The sequence below is a fragment of the Scyliorhinus torazame genome, chromosome 9 (genome assembly GCF_047496885.1).
Source record: "Scyliorhinus torazame isolate Kashiwa2021f chromosome 9, sScyTor2.1, whole genome shotgun sequence".
Taxonomy (NCBI): Eukaryota; Metazoa; Chordata; class Chondrichthyes; order Carcharhiniformes; family Scyliorhinidae; genus Scyliorhinus; species Scyliorhinus torazame.
The window spans coordinates 186,299,981-186,324,078 of NC_092715.1; the positions used below are offsets into that span (position 1 = coordinate 186,299,981).

Consider the following 24,098-nt stretch of genomic DNA (forward strand, 5'->3'; position numbering starts at 1 on the left):
TGAAGAAAGTGTCATAATGCATTAGCATGCATGACAATTCTGGCTGTTTAAATGACATCTAAGTGACATTGAACCTGCTTTTGAAAGTAGAAATAATCTCTGTACCCGCTTCTGTCCGGTGATTGGCAGGAACCCGGCTTTGAAAAATTGATATGGGACACCATCCTGTTCTGTCAGAATCAGGTAATATAGTTTTGTTATGACAAATAGTGTCATTACGAATGCTTGGCTAGATTTCAAGTGCTAACGTTCAGCTCAGCAGGTGCTATACTGATTTTAGAATATTTGATACTTTTAAGCTGTAAAGCTGAATATGTCTTTGATGGAGTTTTTTGTCTGTTCACAAACAACAAAGGTGAATGAAAAATGAAATGAAAATTGCTTATTGTTACAAGTAGGCTTCAAATGAAGTTACTGTGAAAAGCCCCTCGTCGCCACATTCCGGCGCCTGTTCGGGGAGGCTGGTACCTAAAAGATGTCTTTTTTCACACTGGAGTAGGTGTTTTTTTCTCTCTGGTATCAATGATAGTGATTTTGGGACTTCCATTGCTTTATGTAGGGGGAAGTAATGCACAAGGTGGCTCCTGCTGGGGTACTGTTTGTTTGGCCTTTTCACCCAGTTTCTGGGGGTACTTCTGTTTAAAAAAAACACTTGTTTAATGGAATAAGGTGCCTACATAAGGGAATTACCCAGGAAGACCAGGGGGAAAAAGCCAGAAAACATGTCCGTTGACTGAATCGGAGGCTTCTCCCGTCTCATCGATGGAGAAAATGGCAGAGGCAACCTCTGAAACTCCATTCCACTTACTGTCAAGATGCTCATTAGCACTTTGGTGGCAGAATTGGAGAAGCAATGGCGGGTAGTGTCGGGGGACCACGGCAAATCGATTGAAGAGGACCTGCCGTCATTCGGTTGGTGTTGGAGAAGACCAACCGAACAGTAAAAATATATAGTGCTGTGGTACAAATAATGGACGTGTTTCTTTCGAGGCATAGTGACCAGATTCTCTCTCTGGAAGCGGAGATGTCCCTGATGGCTGAGGCAAATAAAGCACTGAAGGCCAAAGTAAATAATTTGCAGAATCATTCAAGTAGGCAAAATATCCGAATTGTGGGGCTGCCAGAGGAGAGGAAGGCCCAACTCCCACAGAGTATTTTGCGAAGATGTTTGGGAAGGTGGTGGGGAGGATGGACTCACATCTCCTCCTGAGCTGGATGGAGCTCACTAGACACTCCAACAGAAGCACCGCCTCAATGAACCCGGGTGTGCAGTAATCATGAAGTTTCACAGCTTCCAAGAAAAAGAGCGGTCCAGAGATGGGCAAAGGAACATCACAACTACAAATCGGAAGGCCACGGCATCAAACTTTATCAGGATGTGGAAGCGCAGCTGGCAAAGAAACAGGCGGCGTTCAACAAAGCCAAAGCTACCCTGTATAATTTTGATAGGCCAGAGGAAGTGGATTCTGTCATGATATGCAGACATGCAGATAATGATATACAGACAGGCACAGACAGGCAGCTAATGAACACAGAGATCAGGACATGACCAATGAGCAGGCAGGACACTCAGGGCTGGTATCTCACTATAAAAGGCACGAGGCACTCACACTCCGCCTCTTTCCACTGAGGAACATCTACAGAGTGAGTCAGGGTGTATGTACAATATCACACCTCCAGCATGTGGCTAAGAGCCAGTCTGGTTCAGTCAGACAGAGTAACCACACTTAGGTTAGCAGAGAGTCGAACTCAGAGAACTATGCTAACTGCGCTACTGGTTCAATAAATCAGATTGAACTAACTTCAAGGTCTGGAGTATTTTTTGGTTAAAGCTGCATCCATTTGCAGCCTGTGTTATCCCAGAGCACATAACACGACATGTTACCAGGAAGCTGCTTAATCTAGGTGGTTTACCTTAGTCCGTTCCGTGACGACCAGCAAATGTATCCCGGCACCATGGAGAAGATTCAGGCTCCTCACCAGCTCAGGACCTCCAGCAATCTCAGTGCCAACTGGCGGACATTCAAGCAAACGTTTCTGCTGTACATCGAAGCTTCCGACCTCGTGGGTGCGTCTGATGCAAGGAAGATCGCGCTTCTCCTCTCAACAGCGGATGATCAAGCCATCAAACTCTTCAACTCTTTTCACTTCACCGAAGGCCAGGACAAGACAAAATTTCAGACCATCCTGAACAAGTTTGACAGTCACTGTGAAGTGGACACCAATGAAATCTTCGAGCGCTATATATTCAAACAGCGTCTACAAGGTAAAGATGAATCTTTCAACTCCTTCTTAACTAACCTCCACCTGCTAGCGCTGTCCTGCAACTTTGGTGATATTGCTGACTCCATGATCAGAGACCAGTGGCGAGATTCTCCGACCCCCCGCCGGGTTGGAGAATCGCCGGGGGCTGGCGTGAATCCCGCCCCCGCCGGTTGCCGAATTCTCCAGCACCGGAGATTCGGCGGGGGCGGGAATCGCACCGTGCTGGTTGGCGGGCCCCCCCCAGCGATTCTCCGGCCCGGATGGGCCGAAGTCCAGCTACTGGAATGCCTGTCCCGCCGGCGTGGCTTAAACCACCTCTCTTACCAGCGGGACAAGGCGGTGCGGGCGGGCCCCGGGGTCCTGGGGGAGGGGGGGGCGCGGAGCGATCTGGCCCCGGGGGGTGCCCCATGATGGCCTGGCCCGCGATCGGGGCCCACCGATCCGCGGGCGGGCCTGTGCCGTGGGGGCACTTTTTTCCTTCCGCCTTCGCCATGGTCTCCACCATGGCGGAGGCGGAAGAGACCCCCTCCACTGCGCATGCGCGGGGATGCCGTGAGCGGCCGCTAACGCTCCCGCGCATGCGCCGCCCGGCAATGTCATTTCCGTGCCAGCTGGCGGGGCACCAAAGGCCTTTCCCGCCAGCTGGCGGGGCGGAAATCAGTCCGGCGCGGGCCTAGCCCCTCAAGGTTAGGGCTCGGCCCCCCAAGATGCGGAGGATTCCGCACCTTTGGGGCGGTGTGATGCCAGACTGATTTGCGCCGTTTTTGGCGCCGGTCATCGCGCCGACTAGGGGGAATTTCGCCGCAAATCTTTTTGGAATTCACTCTGATCCTCTGAGAGAGCAGCTACTGAAAATCAAGCATATGTCCCTGCCAATCGCGATTGAAACATGCACAGTGCATGAGAATGCCAATAATCGCTATGCCCAATACAAATCGGCTGAAAATGAGAAACTTGCCTTCCACAGGGCAGAGAGTTTTCAGGCCATCTCCCGGAAGCAGCACCTCAGCATTGATGAATGCGGCTATTTTGCGCGCTTTTCCCGGGGTACCACGCATGCGCGATGCGAACGGGACAACGAAGCAGCCGACACCCGCACTGCGCATGTGCGATGACGTGCGGAGCATCGGGACACCAATGTCATGATGTGCTCGAACTGCAGCAACGCCCATTTAAAGAAACAATGCCCTGCAAGAGGCAGGCGATGTTTAAACTGCGGGAAGCCTGGACATTATGCAGCCTTGTGCAGGTCTGCACCACCAGTCAGGGGCCAGCGCTCCCAATTCCGACAACGGCACGGTTCAGAGTGTGCAACAACGATTACAGGATTCTGATCCTGGCAGCACAACGGATCCAGAGGAAGAATGCCTGGACTCCGCCTACTGTGTGGGCATCATTACCAAATGTGAATATGCCACATCCAACTCATTACAAATTCAATTCATCCTCGCTGTGGATTCTGCGGACGAATGGCGTGCGGTGATGCAGGTCAACCACTGCTCTATCCAGTTTAATCTGGACACAGGGTCCTTCCAGCAGCCTGCAGGCTCTTGGGCTACAACGGAAATGCCATCACGGCACTGGGATCCTGCTATCTACTCGTCTCCAACCGGAGCACCCATGCACGGTTACGTTTTGAAATTGTCAAGCCAGACAGGGCATCCCTGGCGCGCATGCCTGCAAGCAGCTGAACCTCGTGCAGCGGGTTTACACAACGACATCCTCCAATGTGGATCTTCAGGCCGGCATTGACGATGCCCTCGCTCAGTATCCGGATGTGTTCGACGGGATGGGCACGCTGCCATATCGATACAAGATTCTGCTACGACCTGATGCCAAGCCAGTGGTCCATGCACCATGCCGGATCCCGGCTCCGCTGAGGGAGCGCCTGAGAGCACAGCTCAAGGATCTTCAGCAACAGGGCATCATTTCCAAGGTAACCGAACCGACTGACTGGGTCAGCTCGATGGTATGTGTTAGAATGCCTTTGGGAGACCTGCGCATCTGCATTGATCCCAAGGATCTCAATAAGAATATAATGCGTGAACACTACCCCATCCCAAAGCGGGAGGAACTCACCAGTGAGATGGCACATGCACGTTTTTTTCACCAAGTTAGATGTGTCACATGGATTTTGGCAAATCCAGCTGGATGAGTCCAGCAGAAGGCTCTGCACCTTCAACACATCATTTGGCAGATACTGCTATAATCTCATGCTGTTTTGCATTGTCTTGTCATCTTCCATCGCATCATGGAGCAGATGATGGAGGGCATTGAAGGGGTTCATGTGTACGTGGATAACATCATCATATGGTTAACGACCCCTGAAGAGCATGTTTCCCGTCTCCAGCAGGTATTCCGCCGTGTCCATGCCAATGGCCTGAAGCTGAACAGGTACAAATGGTGCTTTGGCATGTCAACACTGAAGTTCCTAGGTGACCAGATCTCTCAGCAGGGTGTGCGCCCGGACACAGACAAGGTCAAAGCCATCAAAGCCATGAAGGTCCCTGAAGACAAGAAGGCAGTGTTGCGCTTCCTGGGCATGGTCAATTTTCTGGGCAAGTTCATCCCAATCCTGGCCTCACACACCACGGCCCTTCGAAACCTGGTGAAAAAGTCCACTGCCTTTGAGTGGAAGGCAGCACATCAGGCAGAGTGGTTGGAGCTGAAAGCCAAGCTCTCCACTGTACCCGCCTTCGCATTTTACGACCTGGACAGGGAGACGAAGATCTCGACAGATGCGAACCAGGATGGCATCGGTGCGGTGCTGCTTCAACGCGATGACACTTCATCCTGGGCACCGGTAGCCTACGCATCGAGGGCCATGACGCCTACCAAAACAAGGTATGCGCAAATAGAGAAAGAATGCCTGGTCTTCTCACTGACAGTCTCAAGTTTCACGACTATGTCTACGGCCTACCGACATTCACTGTCGAAACGGATCATAGGCCTCTGGTCCACATTATCCACAAGGACCTGAACGACATGACGCCTCGGTTGCAGCGAATCCTCCTCAAACTCAGAAGGTACAACTTTGACTTAGTGTACACGCCTGGCAAGGCACTCATCATCTCTGATGCATTGTCCCGCTCCATCACATTGCCTAGTGAACCGCTGGAAATCATCCGGCAGATTGAATCACAGGTGCAGCTGTGTGTTAGGAACCTCCCGGCGTCTGATGAGAAGGTGGTTCATATCCGTGAGGAGACAGCCAAAGACCTCCTCTTGCAGCGTGTCATGCACCACCTCGCCAATGGCTGGCAGAAAGGGCAGTGCCTTCAATTTTACAATGTAAAGGACGACCTGACGGTGATTGATGGTATCCTCCTCAAGCTGGACCGGATTGTCATTCCACTCAGTCTCCAGAGCTTGGTGCTCCGCCAAATCCATGAGGGACACCTGGGTGTCGAGAAGTGCAGACGCAGAGCCAGGCAGGCTGTCTACTGGCCCGGTATTAGCCAGGACATCTCGAACATGGTCCTCAACTGTGTGACCTGTCAACGCTTCCAGCCAGCACAGAGCAAGGAGACGCTCCAGCAGCATGAAATCGAGACCTCCTCGTGGTCCAAGGTTGGCATCGACCTCTTTCGTGCGAATGGTCGTGACTACATGTTGATTATTGACTATTTCTCCAACTACCCTGAAGTCATGAAGCTCTCAGACCTCACATCTCGGACCGTCATCAAGGCCTGTAAGGAGACGTCCTCCAGGCATGGTATCCCACTCACTGTCATGAGTGACAATGGCCCATGCTTCAACAGCCACGAGTGCCATTTCAAACATGTCACTTCCAGCCCACACTCTCCGCAGTCCAATGGGAAGGTTGAAAAAGGGGTGCACATTGTGAAACAGCTCATCTGCAAGGCCGCGGATTCTGCTTCTGACATCTACCTCGCGCTGCTTGCGTACAGGGCGACTCCACTGTCCACTGGCATGTCGCTGGCTCAACTCCTGATGAACAGGGACCCGCGGACGACACTTCCAGCCATACACTTGCCCAACCTGGATCACCTCCCGGTGCTGCAGTAGGTGCAGCAGCTCCGAAACCAGCAAAAGCAGGGCTATGATGCTCATGCCACCGATTTGCCCGTGTTATGCTCGGCAGACACTGTCAGGATCAAGATACCGGATGGTGGCTGGTCTGCTCCAGCTGTCGTTGCTCATATGTTGTACGTATGGCTCATGGTTCTGTTGTGTGACGAAACAGATGGGCACTGCGCAAAGTTGCCTGCCTGCAACCGCTTTCTTCTCCGATTCCGTCCGTTGTTTTGCCACCTCCTGATACCTCTAACTACGAGGCCATCAGTCAGATTTCCATCCCACTTGTCAAGGCGCCGTCGTCCCCACCCACCACCTCTCCGGTGGTCGACAAGGATCAGGCGCAAGCCCCAGAGACTGGACTTATGAACATTTGTTTTGTTTGCTATGTTCTGTTTTCTCACATTAGACAGCTGTCTTCGCATGTAAATACGTTCACATATGCCACCGCTTGTAAATATGTTAATACATGCCACCACATGTAGGTACGTTCCCATGTGCCAACAAAACATTTTTAAAAAGGGGGAGATGTCATGATATGCAGACATGCAGATAATGATATACAAACAGGCACAGGCAGGCAGCTAATGAACACAGAGAACAGGACATGACCAATGGGCAGGCAGGACACTCAGGGGTGGTATCTCACTATAAAAGGCACAAGGACTCACACTCCGCCTCTTTCCACTGATGAACATCTACAGAGTGAGTCAGGGTGTATTTACAGTATCACACCTCCAGCACGTGGCTAAGAGCAAGTCTGGTTCAGTCAGACAGAGTAACCACACTTAGGTTAGCAGAGAGTCGAACTCATAGAGAACTATGCCAACTGTGCTACTGGTTCAATAAATCAGATTGAACTAACTTCAAGGTCTGGAGTATCTTTTGGTTAAAGCTGCATCCAGTTGCAGCCTGTGTTATCCCAGAGTACGTAACACAACAGATTCCTTTGTAAAGAAGCATGGGCTGGATGTGGGTTGATTGAGGTTTTTTTGGCCTTTTTGGATGTTTGGAGTGGGCATGTGGATATGGGGAGCTTTTGGGGTTCCTTGTTCTTTTTAAAAAATCTTTTTATTCTCCTCATTTTCAACATTTTCATCAATAAACAACCAAAGAAAAAACAAACAAAAACAAATACAATAGCAATCCCCACACACAAACCACACCCCGCTCAGAGGCTGGTTTACCACTTTGGGCTAAACAGCTGGCTTGTAACGCAGAACAAGGCAGCAGCGTGGGTTCAATTCCCGTAACGGCCTCCCCGAAAAGGTGCCGGAATGTGGCGACTAGGGGCTTTTCAGTAACTTCATTGAAGCCTACTTGTGACAATAAGCGATTATTATATTTTTATATACAGACCAAAACATCCACCCGTACATTCCAGGTGAAAAATAGAAATAAACAATCAATCCGTAAACAGCGTAACCAAAGACAATAATACCGCCGGCCCGCCCACCTCCCTCCCAATATTCAATGGCAACCAATAATACCTGCCTGCCGCCCGAGCCGGTCTGACCCTTGGTTCCAAGTTCACGAGCACTACCCCGGGATGACACTGAAAACCTCCCTCCAACAAACCCGTCACATTCTACTTAACTATCGTAACCGGGGGTCTCTCAAACCCCTCCCCTCCTATCCATCATCATCGTAACTCCAGGCCCTGCCCACTGGGCTTGGCCCGCCCAGTCCCATTGTTACCATCGAGCCTCTCCCCAACTCCCAGAATCTTCCCATCCTCTTCAACTCAAAAACAACTCATCCAGTATTGGTCCCCTCCCCCAACTTTTCACATCTCCTAGGCCCATCAAAACCTGTTCTACCAAGCTCTGATGGCCAAAGCCCTTGCCCCACCACACTTCCGTTCACTAGCCAGTGCGGAGGCCCCTGCCCAGTCCCAGGAAAATAAAGCAATCACCTTCAACACACAACCCCAGTGTAAACACACAAACCCCAAAGAACCATCATTGCAAAAGAAAATCCCAACTCTTACCTTGTCCAAATAGGCAACTTCAACTCATTTAGCACATATAACGATGCAGCGAAAAATAAAGCTACATACACTCCTCCACCCCCCCGACTCTCAGTCCAAAACCAATCCTCAGTTCCAATTCTCACTTCTGCCCCATTCCTTCTGCCTTCACAAACGCCTCCGCTACCACATCTCAAAATGAAAGTCTTTGGAGTTGTAGGTCACCCTCAACTTAGCTGGGGACACTATGCTGAACAGCTGTTATACAGTGCCGCCTTCACTCGGCCGAAGGCCGCCCGCCTCCTCGCCAACTCCACAGTAAAGTCCTCGTATATACATATACCAACCCCAGCCCACTGCACCTCTCACTTCTGCACTGCCCAACTCAGAACCTTCTCCTTCACACGGAACCAACGGAAACAAATAATCACTGCTCTTGGCGGCTCATTCGCCTTTGGTTCAGGCCTCCACGCCCTATGAGCCCAATCCAATTTGTAGCGAGAGAGATCGTCCCCCTCCCCCAACAGCTGCGCCAACATCTTGGCAAAATACTCCGTCGGCCTTGGTCCCTCCACCTCTTCAAACAGGCCCACGATCCTCAGATTTTGCCGCCTCAGCCTGTTTTCCAGGTCCTCTACTTTGGCTCGCAGAGTTTTGTTGGCCTCCAGCACGCTCTGCAGCTCCTCATCCTTTGAGGGGAGTTGATCACTGTGGTGCAACTAAGGCCTCTTTCACTCCCTTCAGTTTCTCAGCCTGCACCCGCACCTCGGCCGATGTCCTTGACACCGCCGTCTTCAACGGGACAATCATCTCCGCCACCCACACCTTCAATGCTGCCATCATCTCCTTTCTCATCACCTCCATTGTGTTTTGCGAACTGTTCCACAACCATCACGTCGGTCATCTTTTCTGCAATGAATAGTGTGGCCCCACCCAGCAACCCAGCTTCCGCCATCCTTTCAATTGCCGAGCCGATCCTCCACTCAATGGTGAACCTTCACTCGCCCCCTTCTTCTTGGCAGCTTTCCTTTGGGTTTTGGACATCCTTCTTCCTCATGTCTTCCTGCACTTATTTAATGAAAAATTGCCTCTGGGACCGGGCATTAAATTCTGAAAAATCAACCCTTGAGCAGGAGCCATCCAACATGCGACCTCCTCCTACATGCCGCCACCGGAAGTGGTTCATGTTTGCATTTTTTTGTTCTTGTGAGGGTTGAATGTTTCACAAGTTGACCATGGGTGGGGGTTAATTCTATGGGGGATTAGCTCTATTTGTGAGAACTGTTATGAAAATAAAAAGCTCCCTATTGGGGTCCTATGTTTTATGGGGTTTTTATACTTTGTGCCCTTTTCTGTTTGCATTTTTCTTTACTCTGGGTGGGAGCGCCCCGCTAGCTGAAGAATTAGCTAATGCAGCGAGCTGCGGGTGACTGCAGCTCATTATATTGGTTTTGTTTTAGATAATGAGCTTAGTGCTTTTGTTCTGTTTAGGGTTAGGTTTATTAGAAGTAGGTTGTAGTGTTTTTTGTTTGTATATTTGGATGTGGTATTGTTTGTGGGCGGGGAGGAGGGGTTGGGATCAGGGGTAGTTTGTAGACAGTGACTTCAGATTTTTCTTTGTTTTGTCTTGCTGGTGGGTTTGGAGGCTGGCTTGGGTGGGCCTGGTTGCTAATTTGTTGGATAATCTCGCTTGGTGGAAATGGCTGACTCCAGATCGAGGTGGTGGGGTGGGGGTGGGAGGCCCCCAATTTGTTTTGTCAATTGGAATGTCAGGGGGTTGAATGGTCCTGTGAAAAGGTAAAGAGTATTTGCTCATCTTAAAAGTTTGAATGCTGATGTGTGTTTCTGCAGGAGACTCATTTGCGGGTCAGAGACCAGACATGTTTGTGGAAGGGGTGGGTGGGACAAGTTGTTCATTTAAGTTTGATGGTAGGGCTCGGGGCGTGGCAATTTTAATCAATAAAAGGGTTCAATTTTCTACCGCTAAGATCTTGGCAGACCCCAATGATAGACATGTTATTGTTTGTGGGCCTTCGGCGGGCACCTCAGTGGTCCTGGTTAATATCTACGTTCCAAACTGGGACAATCTGCTAGCCTTCATCCCTGATTTGGATTTGCATCAGGTAATCTTGGGGGGTGGAGTAAACTGTGTTCTGGATCTCAGGATGGATCGATCCATGTCCAAATTTCTGACTCCAGCGGGACTGGCAAAGTCATTGTTGGTTTTAATGGAGCAGATGGGGATCATAGAATTTACAGTGCAGAAGGAGGCCATTTGGCCCTTCGTGTCTGCACCGGCCCTTAGAAAAGAGCACCCCACTTAAGCCCACGCCTCCACCCTATCCCCCTAACCTTTTTGACACTATGGGCAATTTATCATTGCCAATCCACTTAACCTGCACATCTTTGGTCCGTGGGAGGAAATTGGAGCACCCGGAGGAAACCCACGCACACACACACGGGAGAATGTGCAGGCTCTGCACAGACAGTGACCCAAGCCAGGAATCGAACCTGGAGCTGTGAAGCAACTGTGCTAATCACTGTGTTATTGTGCTGCCAGATGTGGGGTGATCCGTGGCGTTATTTGCACCCGAATGATAAATAGTTTTCTTTTTTCTCTAATGTCCACCAGATGTACTCACATATTGACTTTTTTGTGGTGGATAGGTCCCTCCTCCCTTCGGTGGACAGGGCAGGTTACTCGGCAATTGTGATTTCACACCAGGCCCCACATTTTGTGGATTTGTCACTCCAGTCTGGTCCCGCCCAACATCTGCCATGGACATTGGATACGGCATTATCATAGAATCTACATAGTGCAGAAGGAGGGCATTCGGCCCATCGAATCTGCACCAGCCCCTGTAAAGAGAACCCTACTTAACCCACACCTCCACCCCATTCCCATAACCCAGTAATCCCACCTAACCTTTTTTGGTCACTAAGGGCAATTTAGCATGGCCAATCCACATAACCTGCACATCTTTGGATTGTGGGAGGAAACCGGGGCACCTGAAGGAAACCCACGCAGGCACGGGGAGAACATGTAGTCTCCACACAGACAGTGGCCCAAGCCGGGAATCGAACCTCGGGCCCTGGAGCTGTGAAGCAACAGTGCTACCATGCCACCCATGCTTTAACTTGAGTGGTTACTGACAGAGCCCGTCTGTTAGCAGAGAAAATATTTTGTGAACGTATGTCTGCCACCATTGCGGAATAGATTAAATTTAATAAAAGTGAGTTTATCTCATCTTCCGCGTTGTGGGAAGCCCTTAAGGTGGTTGTCGGGGGCAGATAATTTCCTATAAAACGCACATGGAAAGGGCAGCGAAGGTTGTTAATTTGGCTTTGATGTTAATGCTCAGGGCGTGGCAATTTTAATCAACAAAAGGGCTCAATTTTCTACCGCTAGGATCTTGGCAGACCCCAATGATAGACATGTTATTGTTTGTGGGTCTTTGGCTGGCACCTCGGTGGTCCTGGTTAATATCTACGCTCCAAACTGGGACAATCTGCTAGCCTTCATCCCTGATTTGGATTTGCATCAGGTAATCTTGGGGGGTGACTTGGTGGACTCCATCAATACTCACTTGACCCAACACTGGAGTTGCTGGCAAGCAGGAAAAAGTTGCACACACAATTTAGAATTAAAATTCCTACAGTGCAGAAAGAGGCCATTTGGCCCATCGGCTCTGCACCGACCGTCCTACATAGACCCAATCCCCACCCGATTCCTGTAACCCCACCTAACCTAACCATTGGACACCAAAGGGCAATTTAGCATGGCTAATCCACCTACCTGCCCATTTTTCGACTGTGGGAGGAAACCGCAACACTTGGAGGAAACCCACGCGGACATGGGGAGAATGTGCAAACTCCACACAGACAGTGGCTCGAGGTTAGAATCGAACCCCGGTCGGAATCAAACCCGGGTCCCTGCTGCTGTGAGACAGCAGTGCTAACCACCCATTTGCATTTGAATTACTATCAATGGATAAGGCGGTGGGCCAGCTGCGAAGTTCGAGGAGCATATTTTATGAATACGGCTGAGGCGGCAGGCAGCTTCCTGAGAGAAGAGAAGGCACTCAAGTGGTAGTCTGGTTTCCACCCGGCAGCTTTTGAAACATTTCATTGCGATCTCTATAGTTTGGAGCCCTCTATGGAGTGTTTGGCCTTGACAGATCTTTTGGATGGGTTAGCCATCCCAGTGGTGGAGAGGGAGAGGTGGGAAGAGTTGGAATCCCCATTGGGTCCTGAGGCCTGAGGAAATTAAGAAATATATTGGGTTGATGCAGACAGGTAAAGCATCTGGCCCTGATGAGTTTCATAAGATGTTTGTGGAGAATTATTCCTCTAATTTTGGATATGTTTATTGACTCCTTGTCCGGGGTTCGCTGCCCGGTTACATTTTTGCAGGCCTCTATCACTACGGAATGTGGGTCAAATCGACCTATTTTGCTTTTGAATGCGGATGCTAAGTTGCTTGCAGGTCGTCAAATGGCCAATATATGTTGTGATGTGGAGATGCCAGCGTTGGACTGGGGTGGGCGCAGTAAGAAGTCTTACAACACCAAGTTAAAGTCCAACAGGTTTCTTTGGAATCATTAGCTTTTGGAGCATAGCTCCTTCATCAGGTGAGTCACTACACTCCGCTCCGAATGCTTGTGATTCCAAAGAAACCTGTTGGACTTTAACTTCTTACAATATGTTGGGTAATAAATGTTGTCCTTTCCCCTTTTCAGTACCCAAACCAGAGGTGATTGTTTCCCTGCATGCAGAAAAGGCGTTTGTGAAAGTGGAGTGGGTATATCTATTTGAGATTCTTGAGAGGTTTGATTTGGGCACAGGTTCATATCCTGGATTTGTTTACTGTATAGGACTCCCATTGCTAGTGTTCGCACAAATGCTTTGAACTCGGGCTACTTTCTGCTGAATAGGGACATGAGGCAGGGATATTCATTGTCTCTGCTCCTATTTACTTTAGCAATAGAACAACTTGCCATATCGCTGATTTGCCGTTCTCTCTGGCATGATTTTCCTCAAATCCAGTAGTGGTGTCCATGTTGAGAATCTGGAAGCCGTTCAGACAGCATTTTAAACTTGGCTCCATGTCTTTGCTGGCCCCCTATCTGTAGTAATCGTAGTAATCACCTCTTCTTGCCAGTGGGTTTAGACATGACGTTTAGGTCATGGCGGGACAAGGGTTTGGAGCGGTTTTGCGGCTTTAAGGAGCTGTCGGAAAAATGGCAACACCTTGGTTCCAATCTGTTTAGATATCTTCAGATTGGCGATTCTTTGTGCAAGGCTTTTCGCTCTTTTCTCTTGCCACCACTCTCCTCCCTGTTGAAGAGGATTTTGTCTTCGGCCAGATATGATGCAGGAGCATTTTGTGTATTTACAGCCGGATCCTATCAGCAGAGTCGGCTCCGTTGCATGAGGTAAATGGGAGGGTGAATTGGGTCCTATTCTGGATGATGGGATGAAGAGAGAGGCTCTTCGCAGGGTCAACTCCACGTCCTCTTGCTGAGGTTGATCCAATTCAAGGTAGTGTACAGAGCTCATTTGGCGAAGGTGAGGATTTGTGTTTTTTTCTTTGGGGTGAAGGGCAGGTGTGAGCGTTGTTCTCGGGGGCCAGACTCGATGGGCCGAATGGCCTCCTTCTGCACTGTAAATTCTATTCTATGAATAACCACACTCACGTGCTCTGGTCTTGTCCAAATTAGTGAGCTTCTGGGTCTCCTTCTTTAGCACCATGTCAGAGATACCTAATGTCGATCTGGAGCCATGTCCGGTGGCGGCCATCTTCAGGATATCAGACTCGCCGGTGCTGCAAATGGGGGTCAAGGCGGATGTCCTCACCTTTACCTCACTAATAGCCCGGAGACAAATTCTAGCTTGCATGGAGATCTTCTGCTCCACCTAGTGCCTCGGCTTGGTTGGGTGACCTTATGCCGTACCTGCACCTGGAGAAGGTCAAATACGCCATTAAGGGGTTGGTAGAAGGGCTCCACTTGAAATGGCAGCCATTCATTTCCTTTTTAAAGAGTTAGTCACTGTCAGTTGTTAAGTGGTTTAGTTTAATGTTGGTTGAGGTGGCATGGTAAATCTGAAGGGGCATAGCTTGGCATCAGAGTGGGATAGGAGTTGAGGTTTCTGGATGAAATACAATTACATATCAGATGGAGAACCTACGGATTTAAGGTGTTAATCCTTGGAGGAGCAGCATCAGGTTCGCAATGTCAAATTACAGAGTTGACATAAAAGCTACCAACCTAAAATGGCTATAACTTGAATTATTACCAATGTATATATTAAACAAAATAAGCCTTCAGATGCCGAGATATTGGAATGTAGCCAGAATAGACATCTGTGCTTAGAGTTGATATCCTTGTTAAAAAAATCTTCTCTGAATGTGAAATCACTTCAGATAGTGAATAATAATGATTAAAAATGTAGTCTAGTATAAGACAGTTAGTTAATACAATGACTTGAAGAGTCTATCTTCTGGGAGGAAACCAGCCAGTCATTTCAAAACACATAAGTACACAGGTTAGAAATAAAAAATATTGGGGTGGGGGGGGGGGGGGGGCCCGCCATAGCCGCTGCTAATTCTTGAATTGAAAAGACTAATTAATAAACTAGACAATTAGGATGCGATTCAACTAATTGGGAACAAAGTCCCATATTGAGCGCGTTTAGCCGCGTGTTTCCCGGCGTTTACAGCGCTGAGAAGCACATGGCTAAAGAAAGTGACTCACGTTGTACAAGGGGCCTCAGTGGGGAACGTGCGGCCGAAGCCACACATTGCCCTGTTTTGCACACTGAGGAGCGCAGATGTCCCCGAAGCAACCCCCTCCCCTCAGCTCGAACGCTCTATGGGAGGGTCCACTTGTGGGGACCAGTACCAAACGGCACTCACCCGAGCTCTCCAGGCGAAGGGGATGAATCTGAAAGCCTCAGGTACCTCGAGAATCTGCACATTTGTGTGAGACTAACTGTCTCGCTCTAATTTGTAGATTTGCCAAAAAGTGACCCCGCCCACAATGGACAGGATTTCCATCGCAACATCTTGTGAGATCACGCTGGATCTCGCGAGACGTGAGCTGGGTAGATCCAGGAGCAGCGTCTCCTGACTTTTATCGATCACGTTCAGCCGAGCTGACTTTCAGGCGCAGCATGGCCATTGGATCACGTCCCAAAGTCTGTTTTCTTATTGCAAAGTCTTTCTTTAAAAATACACACATTAGCCGAGAGATTTCAGTCAGCCATTTTTGTACACAAGGCGTTGAGTTCCCTTTGGAGATTTTCCCAAGGGTTGAGACAGAGGTACTTTAAATATCTAATATCACCGTATTGGATTTGTGAGGTTTCTTTTATTATTACCGTTTGATTGACTATCCAATAAGGTTTGCTGACAAGGTGGATTAAAAAATTTCATGTTACGACTACATTATTAACAAGCTATGATTAGCTTTAGTTATCATTTATAACTTCATGTGTAAGCTGTAAGCATATAGAACAAAGAACATACAGTGCAGAAGGATGCCATTCGGCCCATAGAGTCTGCACCGACCCACTTAATCCCTCACTTCCACCTGATCCCCGTAACCCAATAACCCCTCCTAACCCTTTTGGTCACTAAGGGCAATTTATCATGGCTAATTCACCTAACCTGCACGTCTTTGGACTGTGGGAGGAAACCGGAGCACCCGGAGAAAACCCACGCAGACACAGGGAGAATGTGCAGACTCCGCACAGACAATGACCCAGCAGGGAATCAAACCTGGGACCCTGGTGCTGTGAAGCCACAGTGCTATCCACTTGTGCTACCGTGCTGCCCATATGTTCGGAGCATACAAGATGCACAGTGTGAAATATTAATTATCTCAAGAATCCACATAAATACATTACTCTAGAAGTCTTAGTAAGATTTCAAAGAGCTGATATTGGTAAATTTTCAAAGAAATTGGTCTACTAAGACATGTCCCAATTCATGTTCCATCTTAAGATACCTTTGGGGGATTTGAGACTCCTAGAAGAGAGGACATATATTTGAGGATCCAGTCGAAGGCTATGCTCTTTTAATGCTTGGAAATCACTTTTAGTTGAGGCTCTAAACCAGCAATAGGTTTGCTGGGGTAAAGATAGTAGAACAATTAACATGGGACCATTAAACTATGTTGTGAGTTGTGTTGCTGAAAAACTGTGTTAAAGAACTGGGAAGGGCTTTCTAACTGGGTGTCGTTTGTAGTATTGTCACTAGACTAGCATTCCAGAGACCCAGGCTAATGCTCCAGGAATCCTGGTTCAATTCCCACCACCGTAGATGGTAAAAATCTGGATTTTGATTGCCGCTGTAGATGGTCCTCAAAACTCATCTGATTCACGAACGAACATAAGGAAATCTGCTGCTCTTACCTGGTCTGGCCTGCATGAGACTCCAGATCCACAGCAATGTGATTATTCTTTCTCTGAAATGGCCCAGCAAGCCATTCCGTTCAAGGACAATTGGGGGTGGACAACAAATGCTGGTCCAGCAGAAATCCCCAGATCCCATCAATGAATAAAACTCGCCCACCTCCACACCCATACTCCTCATGTACTACATGCCAGTTTGCAAAATGCACTGCAAATCTGAACCACTGGTGTGAAAAGGCAAAAAATCCAAGGCAAGGTCACACACGAGTTGGGTGTGCATTTTGGAAAGCAGAAATGGGCGCAGTATCCTCTTGGCTGACAAAAGTACAAAATCCACTATGAAATAAACATTACAAACCCAATTCATGAACCAAATGCCATATTGCAAATAAATAGAAATTAATCTTCCATCTGCAGTTCCTCAGTGCCCGTATTCATGCGTCTGACTGAGACTTTCTATCTAGTGCTATCTCAGCTGCATTACGGTTGGCTGACATTTAGAGGCTGCAGATGGCCTTAAGAGGGTGACTTTGAGCAGCTCGTAGCTTCCAAGACCTGGTTGCAGACTATGCCATCTGTGCATGGGTGACAACAGTCTGCGCTGACTGGCTGACAGGCAACAGCAAGGACACAGGCAGAGCGCTGGGATATGTAGATAAATGCTGTCATCCTGACAGCATATCGCTGCTCCATGGAACCACTGCAATTCCTACAGGTCAGCACTTCAGTAATCTTTGGATGACATATTGCTGGATTGTTGTGACACCCTGTAAGGCCCTTTGCACACTGTCATCTGGAGCACAAATTTCAGCAGTCTAAGCTTGCATGGCAGCAAGGTGACCTTGCAGGGCAGCAATCTGAACTCCCACTCCAGCACTCCGGTATTGGGTGTTTGCAGCTTGCGCTGCAATAGAAGTTGCAACATTGGCCAACAGATAATTGGGTCCACAAGTGTGTAAACAGAGTAACCGCTTCCATGATCAATAGGATGGACTCCAAACACTCTAATGAACCCTGCATTAAGTTGGAATGCCCCTCTAATGCTTTACAAAAAAAATTTTTTTAAGAGTACCCAATTAATTTTTTATTCCTATTAAGGGGCAATTTAGCGTGGCCAATTCACCTCGCCTGCACATCTTTTGGGTTGTGAGGGTGAGACCCACGCAACATGGGAGAATGTGCTAACTCCACACGGACAGTAACCTGGGGCCAGGATCGCACACAGGTCCTCAGCGCAGTGAGGCAGCAGTGCTAACCATTACACCGCTTCCCCCCTCTAATGCTTTTTAAAACTTTATTCATAAGATGTGGTCTTCGTTGGCTAGGCCAGCATTTATTATCCATCCCAAGTTGCCCTTGAGAGGTGGTGGTGAGCTGCCTTCTTGAACCGCTGCAGTCCCAGAGGTGTAGGTGCACACGGAGTACGGTTAGGGAGGGAGTTCCAGGATTCTGACCCAGCGACAGTGAAGGAATGATGATCTATTTCCAAGTCAGCATGATGAGTAACTTGGAGGGAACCTCCAGGTGGTGATCCCAGGTATATGTTGCCCTTGTCCTTCTAGATGGTAGCTGTCATTGGTTTGTAAGGTGATGCCTAAAGGAGCCTTGGTGAGTTCCTGCAGTGCATCTTGTAGAGGGAAAGGGAGTGAATGTTTGTGGAAGGGGTACCAATCAAGCAGGCTGTTTTGGCCTGTATGGTTCTGAGCTTCTTCAGTGTTGTTGGAGGTGCACTCAACCAGGCAAGTGGAGAATATTCCATCACACTACTGACTGGTGCCTTGTGTATAGTGGACAGGCTTTGGGAAGCCAGAAGGTGAGATACTTGAAGCAGGATTCCTAGCCTCTGACCTGTTCTTGTAGCCACAGTATTTATATGGCTGGTCCAGTTGAGTTATTGGTCAATGGTAACCTCTCAGATGTTGATAGTGGGGATTCAGCAATGGTAATGCCATGAATGAATGTCAAAGGGCAATGGTTAGATTCTCTTGTGTTGGAGATGATCATTGCCCGGCACTTGTGTGGTGCAAATGTTAGTCGCCACTTGTCAGTCCAAGCCTGCAATTGGACATGGACTGCTCCAGTATCTGGAGTTGTGAATGGCGCTGCACATTGTGCAATTATCAGCGAACATCCCCACTTCTGGCCTTATGATGAAAGGAAAATCATTGATAAATGACAGGTTTCCCAATGCACCAAGCATTTTGTTGTGCATACCCATCAGCATCCTCTGTAATAAAAAACAGGAAATGCCGGAAATATTCAGCAGACCCTTTTAAGTAGCACAGGCTAGAGGAAGTAACGATTTTGAGCCCCTTGCTATTGTTTGTCTCCAATTAACAGTGTAGTTTGTGCTGGCTGGGTGCAGATATCATTATGAGCAGGCATCATGAACTTGACACGCTGCATTTTTGGGGATCAAATTTAGCGCTGTGTATGTTTCAAAAATGTTTCAGGGTTTGCTTTAATATTTTCTGATAATTCTTTTCTCACAGTCCCTCGTATTCATTTATCAATTCCCTTCTGCACTTTCCATAATGTTCTTTATTATTAACTGAATTTCATTTTTGACATTTGTCATAAGCCGCCCTTTTCTGTTTTATTTTAACTTTGTTTCCTCTGTCATCCATGACACATCAGCTTTGAATGTTCCACCACTGCCCTTTAAAGGAATACGTCTAGTTTACAATGAGCTTTCTCTTTCCTGAATGTCCTTCATTGCTCCATTTCTGTCACACTCTACAATCTACCTACTCAAATCACCCACTAATAATTCTGGTGAAATTGTCTTGGGTGGTTTCGAAAAGCAAGCAATAGTAAAGTGGCAGACTTGCCCAATGGTTATTGGCATTGACTTCAATATCAGAGGTGACTCACATAGTTCCATTGGTGTAAACTGCATCACTCCCTTCCACATACTGCACCTGTGTTGGGTAGACATGCTGCACCTGTTGTACCTGAAAAATAAACATTTATTTTAATAACGGTAACATCTTAAAGATTTTATATATTCCCAGCAATTCCTCTCATTATGACTTATTATAACATTTTACTGTCACAATTGCTGTATCGAATTTTCCCATTCATTTCCGTGCAGTACTAATTCAGAAGTTTAACCTTGTAGCTAGGTGGCACTAGCGGTATTCCATTATCTACAATTGGTTGAAGATGTTCACATAACATGGTCACCCAAGTCTGTAGCAAGTCAAACGATTAGAAGTGATGGGGTGTGGTAACGGATATATAGAAGCGACAGTGGGTTGATGGGGAGAGAATGATTAAGAGAAGGGATGCTAGTTCTAGTAAAAAATCTCCCAAGCCTGTGTTTTTAAAAATCTGCTACAGGTACAAGTATTTATGTGTCCTGCTTTTGATTTGGTGCAATTTGGTCCCATTGCTAGTGATTGTGCTCAAGTACAGTTCTCCTGATGTTTTGCAGTTCTGTTCCAGTTCCACTTTGTTTTGTTTTTTAAATGCCCATTCCTGGTATTCCTAGGTTTTCTTTTCCTCATGTCTCCATGTCAAAAAATCTGCTATATTTTAAAAGTTGTATGTCTGTGTGCAAATCATCTCTACAAATTTACTTTCATTGGTATGCTTTTATTATAACTTTGTATCAATTTTTCTGATATTAAATCCCTATGTCCCATCATTACATTTATATATTTTAAAAATAAATTTAGAGTACCAATTCATTTTTTCCAATTAAGGGGCAATTTAGTGTGGCCAATCCATCTACCCTGCACATCTTTGGGTTGTGGGGACGAAACCGACGCAAACATGGGGAAAATGTGCAAACTCCACGCGTGACCCAGAGCCGGGATCAAACCTGGGACGTCGGCGCCGTGAGGCAGCAATGCGAACCAGTGCGCCACCGTGCTACCCTCATTACATCTATATTAATAAAGGAGACTGTTGTGATGCAAATACACCCTCCCACTGGTTGCGCATCTCTCATACATCCTCAGGCAGCTCACCATTGAAGAGGGATGGAAGACTGAATTATTGCAATGCCAGCAGCAGCCCACATTTAGCTCACTTGGCTGAACAGCTGGTTCATGTTGCAGAGCGAGACCAACAGCGCGGGTTCAATTCCCGTGGCGGTTGAGGTTATCCATGAAGTCCCCACCTTCTCAGCCTTGCCCCTCGCCTGAGGTGTGGTGATCCTCAGGTTAAACCATCACCAGTCAGCTCTCCCCCTCAAAGGGGAAAGCAGCCTATGGTCATTTGGGACAGTGGCAACTTTACCTTGCCCGAAAAGGCGGAGACCAAGTTGGGGAAGGACACAGAGGTGGTAATTGTGGCGTGCAGAGAGGATTTGAATCAGGACAAGGGAAAGGTGGCCTGCACACTTGGAGCCATAGATTGGGGCTATCCTTCCTGCTCTACATTCATGCAAATACATTTTAAAATTATACTTTATTGGTTCCGGCTTGCAACCATCCCATTATGGGCTATCCCTAAGGCTGCATGTGTACTTGGATATCCAAAATGCTGCCTGCATCTCAGGGCAAACTAATACTACAGAGTGGATTTAAACAGCCGTTAAGCAAAGCTCCTTATTTGCATATGCAAAGGGGTAAATGCCTGTTGCAGGCATGCACCTTTTTCTTTTGGCTTATGATGTGTTAGGCAGGTAGGTTCGATGTGGACAGCACTCGATGCAGGGAAGCTAGAAACAGACGTCTAACACTGGAGAAGATCCAACACTGTTTTATTCAATGATAGAGCTGATATACGTATTCAGCTGTGGGTCTACACTATGCTGAACTGACTGGTGATCTTGTAGTAGCCTTACCAGAGTTACTAGCTACCGCATGGTGTTTGCACTTGCTGGCTCGTGGACTCCGACTGTCTCAGTGGCTGGGTCGAGAGAGAGCACGAAACCTAGTGGCCTCAGGCTTTATAGTGGTAGTGTCCTGTCTGGTGATTGGCTGCACTGTGTTGTGTGGTTACTGGTCATCCTGTGTGTCAATCACTGCCTGTCTGCATCTCAGTATATACATGAGTGGATATTATGACATCTCCCCCCCTTTTTTTTTAGATAAATAAATACTAAGGTGTGCGTATATATATATAATATATATATATATATGCCTGACTATATACAAAAGGTGTCTAAATGAACGTATATACATAGGAAGGTGTTGAGAGTGCAGATACAAGGCAAACAAAACAATTTTTACAGAGGTTAAATCGATGAAGTCACAAAATGTACAAAAGTTCTTCTACAAATTCAGTCTTTGTGGTGGGCGACGAATTCTTGTCGATCGCCGCAGAGGTGGATCAGGAGCCGCCTGCACGTGGATAGGCGGGATCGCTGCCATCGCAGTGGTCACATGGGCCGGCAGGATTGCTGGTAGATCGGTGGCCTCGTGGCAGGGTACGTCCGGAGGAAGCATCGTAGGCAGCGGGGCACTTCTGTCTGGTAGTGGGCGTGAAACTCTTCGCAGTGCCCGTCTGTTGCGCCGTAGCAGGGAGCCATCAGCCATGCGGACAAGGAACGATCTTGGGGCCACTTGATTGATCACAACAGCTGTGGCTGACCAGCCGCCCTCAGGCAACTGGACACGAACATGATCAGTTGGGGCCAGCTCGGGTCGATCCGTGGCATGAGCATCATATGTAGCCTTCTGTTGGGCCCGTCACTGCTGCATTTTCTGTAAGACCGTGAGGTGGTCAAGGTGTGGAACATGGATGGCTGGAACTGTGGTCCTCAGAGTGCGATTCATGAGCATCTGCGCTGGAGACAACCCAGTGGACAGTGGGGTTGCCCTGTATGCCAGCATCGCCAGGTTGAAGTCGGAGCCCGAGTCTGCAGCTTTACACAGCAACCACTTGACAATATGGACCCCTTTCTCGGCCTTCCCGTTTGACTGCGGGTAGTGGGGACTGGAGGTTACGTGACGGAAGTTGTAGGACTGTGCAAAATCAGATCATTCCTGGCTGTAAAAGCAAGGACCGTTGTCGCTCATTACCGTGAGTGGAATCCCATGCCTAGCGAACGTATCTTTGCAGGCTTTGATTACTGCCTTCAACATGAGGTCGGACAGTTTCACCACTTCTGGGTAACTGGAGAAGTAACTCGACCAGGAGTACGTAGTCACGCCCCTTGGCGTGGAAAAGGTCTACACCTACTTTGGACCACGGAGAGGTCACGATCTTGTGCTGTTGCAGCATCTCCTTGGGTTGAGCTGGTTGAAACTTCTGACAGGTAGGGCAGTTGAGGACTGTGTCAGCAATGTCCTGGCTGATGCCTGGCCAATAGACCGCCTCCCGAGCTCTGCGTCGGCATTTCACGACCCCAAGGTGACCCTCATGGAGTTGGCCCAGCACCATAGCCCGCATACTCTGAGGAATTACGATCCTGTTGAGTTTCAGAAGGATTCCCTCCACCACCGTCAGGTCGTCTCTTATGTTATAGAACTGGGGACATTGTCCCTTCTGCCAGCCATTGGTAGGGTGCTGCATCACACGCTGCAGCAGAGGATCCTTGACTGTCTCCTCACGAATTTGGACCACCCGTTCGTCAGAAGCCGGAAGGTTGGTGGCACACAACTGCTCTTGCGCTTCTATGTGGCAGATGAAGTCACTTTGTTCACACGGTGTGGTAATGGACCTGGATAGGGCATCTGCAACAATCAGCTCTTGCCTGGCGTGTAGACAAGTTCGAAGTCGTAGCGGCGTAGCTTGAGAAGAATTCGCTGTAACCGAGGTATCATGTCATTTAAATCCTTCTGGATTATATGGACTAGAGGCCTGTGGTCGTTCCCACCGTGAATTTTGGCAGGCCATAGACGTAGTCGTGAAACTTGACTATCCCTGTCAGGAGGCCCAGACACTCCTTCTCAATCTGAGTGAACCGTTGCTCAGTGGGCATCATGGCCCTGGAGGCATACGCCACTGGAGCCCAGGACGAGGAGTCATCTCGTTGAAGAGCACCGCCCCAATGCCGTCCTGGCTTGCATCAGTCGATATCTTGGTTTCTTTGGTTGGGTCGAAGAATGCTAGAACCGGGGCTGTGGTGAGCTTTGCTTTCAGCTCACGCCATTCCTCTTCATGCGTGGGCAGCCACCAGAATTCCGTCGACTTCTTGACGAGATGGCGGAGGGCCGTGGTGTGGGATGCCATTTTGGGATTGAATTTCCCGAGGAAGTTGACCATCCCGAGGAAGCGGAGGGCCGCCTTCTTGTCCTCCGGGGTCTTCATGGCGTTGATCACCGACACCTTGTTGGCATCTGGCCACACGCCCTGCTGCGCGATGTGGTCACCCAGGAACTTAATATCCGATTGATCAAATGAGCACTTGGCCCAGTTGAGCTGGAGACCATGTTCATGAATTCTCTGGAATACCTTCTTGAGGCGAGCGATGTGTTCCTGGGGCGTTGTGGACCAGATAATTACGTCATCAACG

At 48.4% G+C, this 24,098-nt stretch overlaps 1 protein-coding gene across 10 annotated transcripts in view; it reads right to left on the reverse strand.

Annotated features, from left to right (window-relative positions):
• rfx3 (regulatory factor X, 3 (influences HLA class II expression)) overlaps positions 1 to 24,098 on the reverse strand; it is a 667,766-nt gene that overhangs the window by 315,501 nt on the left and 328,167 nt on the right. For all 10 annotated transcript variants that reach the window (XM_072516895.1, XM_072516900.1, XM_072516898.1 and 7 more), the window contains one exon: positions 19,562 to 19,641. In XM_072516895.1, the coding sequence (XP_072372996.1) occupies positions 19,562 to 19,641 (80 nt within the window). The remainder of the gene's footprint in view (positions 1 to 19,561; positions 19,642 to 24,098) is intronic.